The sequence below is a fragment of the Trypanosoma cruzi genome, genomic scaffold (assembly GCF_000209065.1).
Source record: "Trypanosoma cruzi strain CL Brener 1047053516249 genomic scaffold, whole genome shotgun sequence".
NCBI classification, from domain to species: domain Eukaryota; phylum Euglenozoa; class Kinetoplastea; order Trypanosomatida; family Trypanosomatidae; genus Trypanosoma; species Trypanosoma cruzi.
Window position 1 is genome coordinate 23,751 of NW_001849311.1, and position 12,313 is coordinate 36,063.

The window sequence follows — 12,313 nt, forward strand, 5'->3', positions numbered from 1 at the left end:
GACGGATGCCAAGACGAGGGAAAGCCTGCAGAAATCGGTGCAGCTCGCGATGAAGATCACGACCAAGTCCCAAGAGGCCGCCGCACGCCACGGAAGGGAGCGCAAAGATCAGAGGGCGAGGGGAAAGCTGGAGCGACAGAAACTGCTTGATAAGATTGAGGTGGAGCGGACAAAAACGAAGTGGCTGCAGCTGCAGGCCCAAAGCGAGGCCGTGCAGGCAAGCGGACAGTCCGTGGCGGAGGCCAAGGCCAAGGCGGAGTCGCTTCTCATTGAGGTGGACTCCGAGTTGAAGCAGGCGGAGATGCGGGCAAAGGCGTACCGCATCACGGCTGAATCGGAGCTAAAGAAACAAAAGCAGAAACTGGAGCTCGAATTGGAGTTTACAAAAAGGCAGAACGAACTGGATATCATGAAGGCGCGCCAAATAGCGGAAACTGAGGCGGAGCGGGTCCAGCGCATGGTGAACGCCATTGGACGTGAGACGATTGTGGCGGTGGCACAGGCCGGGCCCGAGATGCAGGCAAAGTTGCTTGGAGGATTGGGCCTCAAGGGTTACCTCATCACGGACGGCAAGTCACCGGTAAACTTGTTCAACACCGCCCAGGGTTTGATTGACGCCGGGAGTTCCGCACAGGAGCACTCGTAAGGGAGAGAAGAAGTGCAGCAAGAAGGAAAGAAAGTGAATATTGCTTGATTTGCATTTCTTATTATTGTTATTTTTGTTGTTGTTGTTGTTTTGGAAATATGGGTCTGTGTATGTGTTCTCTCCTGCCCCTACGTACGGGGAACCGGGGAGGGCGAAAGTGGAATTCATGAAATGGTAAAAATTAAAATGAATGAACGCGAGTTAATTGCCTAAGAGCGCGCACACAACGAGTGCTCTATCGCGTGGGTGCAACGGGAGGGAAGCAGCCCGAGGCGCGAAGTAAAAAAAAGTAAAACATTGAGACATGAGAGAAACAGACGAGTTTACTGTGGGGGGAATGAAACTTTGCGCACCAGCGATGTAAATACACACATACATGTATATATATATACATAGAAATATATACATCGAATAGGGGAACGAGGAGAAATGATTCACTTTTTTCCCCTTTTTTTTTTTGTTGTTTGTTTGTTTGTGTGGAAGGGGTGAAAGTGAGGTCAGGGGGCGTCATGGACGCTCAAAGTAGCGACGGCAGTTTTGTCGATCATGGACAGGAGGTTGAGAGGGGCGTGGGGGCACGGCCGGAGTGGAGCGTAGAAAAGCCGGGGGACGTCATTTGCGACGATGACGACGACGACAGCGACGCCGCAGTGGGCGACGACGGGATGCGGAGCGCAGACGACGTTGTCACCGCCACGTCCCTTTCGCGGGATGCGTTTCAGCTGGCGGCCGCGATGAAAAAGGCAACGCTGCACACTGAACGTCTGCTTCAGACGAACAGGCAGCTTTTAGGTGAAAATGAGACGCTTGCGAAGGTCAACTCCACGCTTGTGGCGTCAAACCGATCACTCAGTCGACAAAACGAGGTGCTCACCAACGCCCTCACGTCTATTTCGCGGAGACAAGAGGAGTCGCAGCACGCCATTGTAGAACTGACGCGCCACGTACGAGAAATAAAAACAGCCCTGCAGTCCGTTGTAGACTCAGCCACAAAAGACTGCAAGGCGACCGGTCCAAGAGGGTGAAGGGGGGACGAGGCCGCTGAGTTCTGCATAAATGCACATTTATACTGCGGACAACATACATACATACATATATGTAATTATATATACATGTATATGTATGTATAATTAATCTCTTGCCATTATTAAGTGATGCACACGCACACACAGGGGGGAGGCATTACTGAGAACACATTCACCCCACGATATATGCATATATATCAAATGTGGGGAATATTTGTGCGGAAGTGAGCGCCACTGGCCGACATTTGGCAAAAAAGAATTGAAGGGGAAGTTTTTAAAGGAGCTCCTTTAACCCTTTTTTCCACACGCACACACATAGACAGACAGAGTATCCCTCTCAATCCCCCCATTACTTCCCACTTCTCTCCCTAACGAAAAAGGGGATTGAAGGTCATCACGAAGGGACAGGAGGCGAAGAGACAGCAGAGGGAAAAGTTACGAATGAATTCACGAGAAGAGGAGGAGGAACGAGTCAGTAAAAAAAAAAGGTACCGACAAATAAAAGAGAAGAAAATCTCAAATCAGGACAGTGGGGCTGGCGGGAGGTAAATAATGGAAGGGGAATTGTGTGCGTTGCTGCCTGTGTGTGTGTGTGTGTGTGTGTGTGTTGGCGCGTATTTTAGTATCGTGCGTGTAGGTATATACACACACATATATATGTATGAGAGGGACAAAAACAACAACAAAAAAAAAAAAAACGCATACAAATGATCCTAATTATCCGAAAAAAGAAGGAAAAAAAAAAGAAGCATTTATAATGCAGGCAAAAACTTCACAGTTGCTCCCCACTCCCACCACCGCCACGACCAGCCAAAAAATAAAATAAAATTACAAGTGATACTCACATGGTCATCTGCCGTCAAACACACACAGAGAAAAAGAAAAAAGGCAAAAGAGCGCGTTTTTTTTTTTTTTTTTTTTTTTTTTTTTATGAGCCCTTTTTTGTCTCTCTCTTTCTCTCTCTCTGTGTGTGTGTGCGGTTGTGTTTTTTTGTGTTCGTGTTTTCTGTTTGTTTTTTTTTTTTGTTTTGTTTTGTTTTATAGTGTTTTCTTCTGTTTGTAATGTACATGTCGTGCCTGTGCTTCTCTGTATATTTGGATTTATGATGTACTTTAGGTGAAGTGTCAGTTGCGCCCGGTAATAAGTGCAGCAGACAGACACGGAGGTCTATATACATACATACACGCAAAAGTATATATTAAACGAGGGAACAAACAAAAGGGGAAGTGTGAGGAGGGAAGGGAAATGGCAAAGTTGGCCGATTTTAACATCAATGCGGATATGACGAAAGAAATGCAAGAGGATGCGCGGAACCTCGTCATTCAGGCCTTTGAAACAGAGACACTTGAGTACGCCATGGCTTCCTTTGTGAAGCGGGAGTTCCAGAAGAAGTACAGGGGCGTGTGGCACTGCGTTTTTGGGAAGAACTTTGGATCATTTGTGACGCACGAGACGAAGGGGTACATTTACATCACGTGGGGGCAAATGTCGATTCTCCTTTGGAAGTCCGTGACTTAGCAGATGCCAACTTTGCTTTTTGTGTGCGCAGGTTGGTTGATGGTGAGGGGAATGGATGCCGCCTCCGATGCGGAGTGCGGTCGATGCGACGGATGGTGGGACAGGCAACGCACATTAAAGAGCAGCGACCTGCTCCCCGTCTTTTTGAATTTATCCCAAACTCCTTTTCTGTGATGCATATTGTCATTTTCCTGGTTTTTTGTTTGTCTCACTTCTGGCGAGGCGTAGAAATGTACAGAAAAGTTGACGGGTTTCCCGTTTTTCACATTTATTGAAGAGATTTATTGCATACGCCCGTCGTTGTTTATATTTACATCTGTATGTCTGTCTGTGCACGCTGCCCTTGGAGACGGCTTTGGAATGCGGTCCGCTCTTTTTCTTCTTTTGTTGTTCTCTCTTTTTTTTTTTTTTTAAATCTGTGTGGAACGTGGTGTTGCGTCGCGAAGGAATTTAAGGTGCGACTGCGCTCACACACTTCCCCCTCCTTTTCCCTTCTTGCAATGTCGCTTTTTCCCTTTCGTGAGGAGCTGCACATCAACCAGCTGTATGAAACGGATGACATCTACGACTTTATTGGGCGTGGAACGTTCGCGTCGGTCTTCAAGGCGGTGAGTCTTGTGGACGGGGAAGAGGTGCGGAAGGGCGACGCCGTTGCGCTCAAGGTGTTCAACAAGCGCGACCTCACCTCCGAAAAGATGCGGCTGGATGTTATCAACGAGGTGGAGGTGCTCCGGCGGATAAACCACAAGAACTGTGTGCGCTTGTTAGACTGCTTTCACACACCACTTCATGTTGTTATTGTGATGAACCACGTGGAAGGCGCGGAGCTCTTTAAGGCTCTTCGTGACACGGTCTTTACGGAGGCGCAGGTGCGTTTTGTGGCGCAACAGTTGCTTGAGGCGTTGGATTATCTCCACAACGTCGTTGGTGTTGTGCACCGTGACGTAAAACCAGAAAATATATTAGTAAAGCCCTTTGGGAACGACGAGTTTCATGTGACTTTGGTGGACTTTGGTCTGGCGCGGATGCTCGCCCGCAGGGGCGGTGGACACCGGCGTTTGGGAGCCACACGGCTTTCACTGCGTGCATTGCCAGAGCCAACATCCGTGGAATCCATTGATTCCCACTGCGACAGTCCGCTCATCGCAACACCATGCGGAACGCTGAACTACGCGGCACCAGAAACGGTGAAAAGTCTCACGCAGAGCGGCGGGCAACTCGCCACAACGCCCGACCTCCTCGCTCGCATGGATGTATACGCCGTAGGTACCATTCTGTACGTTATGTTGGTTGGCAAACTTCCGTTCCGTCACTCCGGAAACAAGATGCAACTTGTCAAGGAGATGGAGGCTGGGCCACTCTTCGCCGAGACGCAATGGAGCAGCGTGCCTCGCGAGGCCATTGATCTGACGAAGGCCCTTCTTTTCTTTGACCCGTCAAAGAGGCCGCGGGCGAGGGAGGCGCTTCAGTACGCCTGGTTCCATCCGCAAGCGGCTGAGGAAGAGGGTAATGGTGGTGGTGGTGGTAGCAGCAGTGTGGGTGGCTTGGACGATGAGGGCTGGCAACTGCGTGAGTTCATGGGAGATCGGGAGTACATGAAGCTGGCGTTTGGGGCAATGAAGCCCCCAGAGAGCTCTTTTTACGACAATGGCAACTCCTCCGTTGGCGGCCGCTGCATTAGTGTCCCATTTGGCTCTTCACGATCCTCCGTGAAATCATATTTTGGCTTCTGTCTGTAGTCTGGAATTGAGAGGAGGAGTGGAGGTATAAGATATATATATATATCCATGCATGCATGCAAAAACTGGAGTTTGCCACATTTGCCAAGAGACATGCGCAAGCAAACAAAAAAATCCGAAATAAAACCCTCCCCCGTCAAAAAAAAAAAAAAAAAAGGAGGGACACGCACACACAAACAAAAAACAAAGCACGAAAACGAAAACGAGGAAAAAAGAGGGAAAAAAAGACAAGAGGAAGTGAAGGCAACGAAGAAGTAAAGGAAGAAAAAAAAAAAAAGAGGGGGAGGGGGGGGGGGGAAGGATCAAAAGAAGGCGAAAACAAAACAAAAAACTTATATCTTTTTACACAATTAAATTCAGAAGGCGTGAGAAGAATGCCGGCGAAGCAACGCGACACGAGGGGGAAAACAACAAAAGAAAAAAGAGAAGGAAAATTTAAAAGACGTAGTTGACTACGCTAATATCATTATTGCATGCGTTTTATATATTATATGTGCTCTTACCTTTGTTCCTTCTTATTCCTTGTGTGTGCTTTTGTTGAAATCGGAGGAGGGTTTTTTGGGTTGGGGGAGGGGAGGGAACGTACGCGGCGTCACCGGTTGTGTTTTGATTGTTGTTTTTTTCTTCTCTTTTCTTTTCCTTTTCTTTTGGCATGGAGCCGCAACGCCCCCCTGACTGTTGTGCCCCTCCCTCCCTCTCTCTCTCTCTCTCTCTCTCTTTATATTTCCATTGAATCTACCACTGGCTGCGAGTGATGTGTTTTCTTTTGTTTTGTTTTTATTTTTTTTTGTTTGTGTGTAGACGAGCCGCGCGGAGCCCTCATCACGAGAATTGTGACAGCAGGGGAGAAATCCGGCAAACGATTGCTTTCTTTGAGACAAATAAATAAAAAAGAAAAAAAAAAAGGGAATAAAATTATCTTTAAGAAGAGGGGGGCCGTGAAGTTGTTTCTTTTCCCCTCCTTTAGTAGAGTCGTCCGCCCACTCACCGTCGCCGTCCCTCCTTTTTTTCCCCCCTCCACTTCTCGTGCGTGCGTGCAGATACACAGGCAGGAGGCAGAGGCAGCGGAGGCGATCCAGGAAGACAGTAGTCAGAAGTAACAATAAAAGCGCAGACGGAGGAGGACAAGTACGTCCCTCCCACGCAACCCGTTTAACCGAAAATAATTAAAGGGAAACGAAAAGTAAAAGGAACTGAAAGGGCGGCGCCACACACACACACACACACGGAGACACAGAGGGTGGTGCGACGTCAAATGCCTCGGAGGACTGCCGAAGAAATGGCGGCAAGGAATGGCGGTGAAAACCCCTCAGCAGAGAAGCGTGCCCGCTATGAGACGAATGAAAGTGACGATAAATCGGGCGGCGGGGAGGCGCCGAACAATGGCTCTGCCTTGACCGGTCGGCCGTTTTCCGACTTTGATCTTCTGCCAAACACGGTTGAGGCACTCAAGAGCCAGGGCATCACCACCTTGTTCCCCGTCCAAGCACTCACCTACGAGGCGATCATGAAGGGATCTAACGTGTTGGTGCAGGCGCGAACAGGAAGCGGTAAAACACTTGCCTTTGGCATTCCCATTGTGGAGAAGCTCGCCCGAACGACGAAGAGTAACGAACAGCCTGTGCGCGGGCGAGGTCCTGCTGCCGTGATTTTTTGCCCCACCCGCGAACTGGCCATTCAGGTGCGGGATGTCATTGCTGGCATCAGTAAAGGATTTGTTGTCACCGCGCTCTACGGCGGTGTTGCGTACAGCACGCAGGAGCGGGCACTTTACAGCGGCGTGGATGTGGTGGTGGCGACTCCGGGTCGTGCAAAGGACTTTTTGGAGAAACGTACTCTCTGTTTTGACCGCGTCAAGGTGGTTTGCCTTGACGAGGCGGACCACATGCTTGATATTGGCTTTAAGGACGACATTGAGCTTCTCTTACAGAAGGTGGCGGAGCAGAACGGATCAACGGAGGGAAATCCAACTCATCAGACCCTCTTGTTCTCCGCCACCGTGCCAGAGTGGGTTCACACCTGCTCCTTCATCCCGAGAAACAAGGAATTTATTGACATGGTTGGGCAGGGGACGATGCGTGCCGCCAACACCATCAAGTTTTACCGCCGAAAGTGTCACTTCAGTGAGGTGTCTTGCATGTTGGCGGATCTTGTAAAAGTTTATAGCGGACGCCATGGACGTACGCTTGTTTTTACAAACACCAAGAAGGAATGTCATGATTTGTCTATCAACAACACAAAGTTGGACTCCCAGTGTTTACATGGTGATATGCAGCAAGAGCAGCGGGAGAGTACAATGAAGAGTTTTCGGGACAATAAGTTCAGCGTTCTCATTGCGACCGATGTGGCGGCCCGTGGGTTAGATCTGCCTATGGTGGACCTTGTCATTCAATGTGCCCCTCCTACTGACATTGACGCCTTCATTCATCGTGCCGGTAGGACAGGTCGAGCCGGCCGAAAGGGTGTTTGTGTGCTGTTGCATCAACCAAAGGATGAATACATTGTGGAGCGTATTGAACGCCACGCGAAAATTAAGTTTGAGGTGCTTCCAGCCCCGACACGGGACGAGATCCTCAGGGCCGTTGCAAGAGACGCGGCTGAGGACTTGGCGCGGGTGGAGCGTAGTGCCACAAACCTCTTTATGGAGCAGGCCGCGGAGTTGCTGAAGGACGCTGACGCGACTGAAATTTTGGCCTCCGCCATTGCGGTTATGAGCGGCTACACCAGCAGCATCACACGGCGTGGTCTCATAACGGGGGCGAAGGGATCCGTAACGATTCAAATGTTGGGGCAGCGCACCCTGCCTATTCCCGTTTTCTGCAGTATTCTCCGCAACAGTCTTGGAGACAATCTCTTTACGCGATGCAGAGACATCACGCTTCTGCAGGAATCACCTGGATGCGTGTTTGACGTGCCAGAGGAGGTGGCGGACCAGATTCTCTCAGCCCCCATCCGTGGAATGCAACTCGGCGTCATCGAGACCCTGCCGCCGATCATTGCACGGGAGCTCAACAGTGGCAACCGTGGCGGTGGCGGCCAAGGCTATTTTAACGGCCGCGGTGGCAGCAACGGCTACTACCGTAACGGTGGCGGCAACGGTTATCGCAGTAATGGTTATGGCAGTGGCGGGGGTCGTCGTGTCCAGCGACGCTACTAGCGCGCTGACCAAGCTCACAGAGGCTTGGCGTATATGTGTGCGGGGGGAGGAGGAGGAGGAGGGAATTGTGGGAGGCACATGCAGTGCCGGGCACGTAAAGGTGAAGAAAAACGAAAAGAAAAAGATTGTGTGAGAGCCTCTCCTTCTTTTTTTTTTTTTTTTTCGTGCGTTCGTCGTTGAATGTCTGAGCAATAAAAGGAGCCGGGAGGGAGGATAGTGGAAATAAGTTGAAAAGGAATCAATATTTTTTTTTTAATATGACGCCTAATAAGAAGGGAGATCCGATAAGAAAGAACAAGGGACTCTGGTCGAATAAATGCGCATACGTCCCTCTGTTGTTGTTTTTTCTCTTTCTTTCTCTCTCTGTGTGTGCGGTTTTAATGAAGTTGAAAAAAAAAATTTTGTCTTTATCGCGCGTGTTAAATTGACTCCACCTTCGCGTGTGCTCTTTGTGTTGTTTGGGTGCATCACACACACACACACACACATATATATATATGTCTTTTTCTCTCCTTTTATCTCTTTATCTCCCTCCGTATGTGTGTGTTTGTGTGGGTTGGGGGAGGGGAGGGGTCGATGGCTGGGCGATTTCGCGGCGCGGTGGGGGAGTTGTCGAGACCGCGGAAAAGCAGGGCGGCGCGGAAGGCGAAGAAGAAGCGGACTGTGGCGTTGGTGAGGCGGGCTCCCAAACTTTCGTCGGAGTGTCTTCAGCAGCGCATCGCGGAACTGACGGGTGCCGCCGCAAATGACGACGAGAAGGCGAACGCCGCCAAAAACACGCGCGTTAAAATTTTGTCCAACGCCACCGCGCGAGCAGCTGCCACCGCGTCGCAAAAACCGGTCGGCAGGGCGGCGATGGAGATTGTCGGGAAACGGACGGAGAGGCTGGTGCCCAAAACAGACGTCGCCGCTGAGCGCACACCTGCGGAGGCGATGGGCCTGAAGCTGCTGCACCGCGCCGTCAAGGATCAAAGCCACAACCGCCTGTTGCCTCACCAGAACCGACACGAATATGAGTACCGTCTGCGCACCGTCGCCACGGCAGGTGTGGTGCGCCTCTTTAATTCACTCGCCCAGGCTCGAAAGGCGGGGGCGGTGGTTGAAATGGAGGAGAAGCACATGACAGCAGAGAAAGTTCATGAGAAGAAGCAAGTGGCCACAAAAGAGGCCTTTCTCGCCGCCCTCCGTCAACCGCGAAAGATGGATCTGTAGTAGTAAAAGTTGTCGTATAATATACGCCGCATGCAAAAGGAAATTCATTGAAATTACAACAATTGGTGCGATTAAACGGGCAGCAGGAAATGTACGGGAGGATATTTGTAATTGTTTTTTTGTCTGTTTCCGCTTGTTATATGCACTTTTTTTGTAGACATCATCTCCCCCCTTTTCTCTCTTTTCACTAATGTTGTTTTCCGCCTTATTGCAAATACGTGCACATGCGCACAGGGGAGGGGGGAGAAAGCGTGAGAGGGGTATTGACGTGAGGATGGCCAAGAAGGAAAAGATACCGCCTCCAGGAACTAGCAAAGATCCGACGACAAACTTCTACACAAGAAGGAAGTGGCGGACGGCACTTCTCCAGGCAACTCTTGAGCTGCAGGGGAGGAAAATCATCCCCCGCGGTGTCTTGATCATTGGTACGGCTCTCATGAAGAACAAACATGTGGTGCGCCTAGATCTTTCGCAAAACAATATCGGTGATGAGGGAGCCGTGACGATGGCGGAGGTTCTTCGGAAAAATGAAACCATTCAATATTTGAATCTTGCGCAGAACGGTATTACAGACGTGGGAGGGATAGCGCTGGCCAGTGCCTTCATTCCAAATGTCAATCCCAATGGGCAGCCCGGACAGTGGAACCGCAACTTGTTCACCATCATTCTGGCGGGAAATGACTTGGGCGACGACACGCTGTTGGCCATGAGTAAGGCGGCGGCGTGCCACCGCGATCTCACCTCTGTCGACCTCAGTTGGAACAACGTTGGCCCGCTGGGAACGAAGTGTCTTTTGCGGTCCATGCAACGTAACCCGCTATGTGTATATCACCTCATGGCAAACAAAATTGGTGACGCCGGCACCACGTGTCTCTGCGAGGCAATGCAACGCTTTGCTGGAAAAGGCACAACAACGCTCAACCTGTTCCGTAACGATGTTCGCCACAAGGGGTGCGAGGCGGTGGGTCGGCTGCTGGAAAACAATGAATTCATACTCGAAGTTAGTCTACACAGCAACACACTTGGGTTGAAGGGGATGCAATTACTCCGCCAGCACTTCACCGCCGCACCCAACCGAGTACGCTCCCTCAATTTAGGGAACTGCATGCTGGGCGACGAAGGCGCGCCCGAAGCGGCGGCACTCATCACGGCGAATCTTCCGGCGCTAGAGCGACTGAACTTAGCGAGCAACGGCTTTTCCGATGACGGTGGTGTAATCATTGTCAAGGCGCTTTTAAAGAACACATTTCTCGTTATGGTGAGCTGCGCTGATAACACATTCGGTACAAAAACGGTGGATGCGACTGCCGAACTTATTGGCACCGCGAAGGTTTTGAAGCTGCTTGACTTCACCAACTCGATTGAGTCCGTCGAGATGCGAAGAACCCTCGCCTTTGCCGCCAGTGACGCCGATGGCATTCGCGTCGAGGTGGGAGAGGTGCAGGAGGAGACCCTCGACGACAGGCTGCAGCACGTTGCCGAGTACATGCAAATGATCCTGGACGCCGAGGCCGAGAGGGCGAAGAGCAGGAAGTCCAAGAAGAGGCCAAAGAAGGAATGAGGAAGAAAAATTTGACCCTCTTTTTATTTTTGTGTCATGTTGGATGTATGATGTAAAGTGACAGGACGGAAGGATCCCGAAGAGGGCCAGAGGAGGAAACTGAGTGGAGTGGTGGGAGAAGGGGTCGTTTGCAGCAACGTGAGAACGGCGTTTGCTCCGGTACTCCCGCGATGTGTAGGCGTGCCATCATACCCATTTATTTGAATTGTTCTTCATCTGGTGCAAGCACACACGAACGGTTGGCGGCGGGGGGGTGTCTGCCACATTTGTATTTATGTGTGTGTATGTGTGTCTGTTCTTGTTTTTAATGGCTTTGCTCTTTCTCCTTTATTTTTAACATTTTTTTTCTTTTTATTCACTAACGCCAAAGAGGCGATATATAAAGTCAAGAGGAAAGGAACGGAGGAGGTATCAATGGCTATTGTCGTCATAAAGGAGCCGAATCTGCGCAAACTGCTCGCTGAGCAGCAGCTGCTGCTTTCTACGCTGCCGCAGCCCCCAAGCCCGGTCTCCACGTACCTGACGGCTCCCGTGGCGCCCCTCACCAGCGTGTACCACTCGCGGGGATGTGTCGAGCTCATCGAGGATCAACCCGCGCCGCTGTGCGGGGGCGGAAAGGGCGACGACGAAGACGCAACGAATCAAAAAAGGTCCTCGTTGCTTTTCGATCTTCTCAACGCCGCATCACGGGTGGACCTCGACGTGGAAAAGACACTCTCGCTGACATGTGACGTGCTCTCCAAGGCCCGTTGCCGGTCGTATAAACTCACCGACAATGCACAACAGTTGCTGGGCAGGATCATGGAGCTCAGCGCGTGTTTCAAGGGCCTGTCAGAACAGCAATCAACGACGCCATCGTCGCCAGAAAAATAATGGAATCGATACACGTGTGCACACATCTACAAATATATATTTATATATTCAAAAAAACAAGTGCGATTTCCCCCCCCCCCCCAAAGTCTTCGCTCGCGGTCTTTATTCCTTTTGAGGGGGCGGTGGAAGAAGAGATGCATGTGTATATTCTCACCGTAAAAGTCTTTCAGCCACGCAAAAGCCTTTCACCCATTTTCCTCTCTTTTTATTTTATTTAAAACATAAAAACATTTTCTTTTTTTATTTATTGATTGAAGGAACATATCTTCCCCACCCCCTTCTTCTTTTTCTTTTTTCTCCGTTTTCCACCACGCCCCTCCTTTTGTTTCAGCCCCTTCTCTTCCCTGGAGAGCAAGTATAGCAATGCACACATACACCTCTTGAAAATACATATATATATATATATATATATATACAGTTCCCCTCCCACACACACACAGACTCTCTCTCTCTCCCTCTCTCACCTCTTTTTGTTTTTTTCGGCTGCTTTGATTTCTTTTCTACGACATGTCGGCCACAATAATACATTGGCAATAAGGCGGGTTGCCTGACAGAAGGAAGAAGAGTAAAAGGAAGTGGCTG

At 50.2% G+C, this 12,313-nt stretch overlaps 8 protein-coding genes across 8 annotated transcripts, besides 21 other annotated features; all 8 read left to right on the plus strand.

Moving 5' to 3' along the window:
• Positions 1-646, plus strand: Tc00.1047053506123.10 (major vault protein, putative; the record flags this gene model as incomplete). The annotated part of the gene is made up of 1 exon (XM_802039.1): positions 1-646. A coding segment is annotated over one exon (646 nt), but the record flags the coding sequence as incomplete, so codon positions are not given.
• Positions 1-7,716: a sequence feature (heterozygous, non-Esmeraldo-like haplotype).
• Positions 705-736: a microsatellite.
• Positions 1,011-1,054: a microsatellite.
• On the plus strand, positions 1,156-1,671 carry Tc00.1047053506123.20 (hypothetical protein, conserved; the record flags this gene model as incomplete). The annotated part of the gene is made up of 1 exon (XM_802040.1): positions 1,156-1,671. The coding sequence occupies one exon, from the start codon at positions 1,156-1,158 to the stop codon at positions 1,669-1,671; it is 516 nt and encodes a 171-aa protein (XP_807133.1).
• Positions 1,266-1,309: a microsatellite.
• Positions 1,725-1,775: a microsatellite.
• Positions 2,253-2,279: a microsatellite.
• Positions 2,573-2,601: a microsatellite.
• Positions 2,651-2,729: a sequence feature (T-rich).
• On the plus strand, positions 2,917-3,189 carry Tc00.1047053506123.24 (dynein light chain, putative; the record flags this gene model as incomplete). The annotated part of the gene is made up of 1 exon (XM_802046.1): positions 2,917-3,189. The coding sequence occupies one exon, from the start codon at positions 2,917-2,919 to the stop codon at positions 3,187-3,189; it is 273 nt and encodes a 90-aa protein (XP_807139.1).
• Tc00.1047053506123.30 (protein kinase, putative) lies at positions 3,510-4,928 on the plus strand (the record flags this gene model as incomplete). Its single annotated transcript, XM_802041.1, has 1 exon — positions 3,510-4,928. The coding sequence occupies one exon, from the start codon at positions 3,510-3,512 to the stop codon at positions 4,926-4,928; it is 1,419 nt and encodes a 472-aa protein (XP_807134.1).
• Positions 3,563-3,601: a sequence feature (T-rich).
• Positions 5,067-5,207: a sequence feature (A-rich).
• Positions 5,545-5,577: a microsatellite.
• Positions 5,615-5,646: a microsatellite.
• Positions 5,686-5,721: a microsatellite.
• Positions 6,184-8,085, plus strand: Tc00.1047053506123.40 (nucleolar RNA helicase II, putative; the record flags this gene model as incomplete). The annotated part of the gene is made up of 1 exon (XM_802042.1): positions 6,184-8,085. One exon carries the CDS (start codon positions 6,184-6,186, stop codon positions 8,083-8,085), a length of 1,902 nt encoding a protein of 633 aa, XP_807135.1.
• Positions 7,717-7,774: a sequence feature (areas merged during assembly that could not be assigned to a particular haplotype. This can correspond to areas where the two haplotypes were merged or to regions with more than two copies in the genome that were merged during assembly.).
• Positions 7,775-7,999: a sequence feature (areas merged during assembly that could not be assigned to a particular haplotype. This can correspond to areas where the two haplotypes were merged or to regions with more than two copies in the genome that were merged during assembly.).
• Positions 8,000-8,450: a sequence feature (heterozygous, Esmeraldo-like haplotype).
• Positions 8,451-9,094: a sequence feature (haploid, non-Esmeraldo-like haplotype).
• Positions 8,554-8,573: a microsatellite.
• Positions 8,623-9,297, plus strand: Tc00.1047053506123.50 (hypothetical protein, conserved; the record flags this gene model as incomplete). Its single annotated transcript, XM_802043.1, has 1 exon — positions 8,623-9,297. One exon carries the CDS (start codon positions 8,623-8,625, stop codon positions 9,295-9,297), a length of 675 nt encoding a protein of 224 aa, XP_807136.1.
• Positions 9,095-12,313: a sequence feature (heterozygous, non-Esmeraldo-like haplotype).
• On the plus strand, positions 9,488-10,858 carry Tc00.1047053506123.60 (hypothetical protein, conserved; the record flags this gene model as incomplete). The annotated part of the gene is made up of 1 exon (XM_802044.1): positions 9,488-10,858. One exon carries the CDS (start codon positions 9,488-9,490, stop codon positions 10,856-10,858), a length of 1,371 nt encoding a protein of 456 aa, XP_807137.1.
• Positions 11,273-11,731, plus strand: Tc00.1047053506123.70 (hypothetical protein, conserved; the record flags this gene model as incomplete). The annotated part of the gene is made up of 1 exon (XM_802045.1): positions 11,273-11,731. The coding sequence occupies one exon, from the start codon at positions 11,273-11,275 to the stop codon at positions 11,729-11,731; it is 459 nt and encodes a 152-aa protein (XP_807138.1).
• Positions 11,934-11,980: a sequence feature (AT_rich).
• Positions 12,118-12,146: a microsatellite.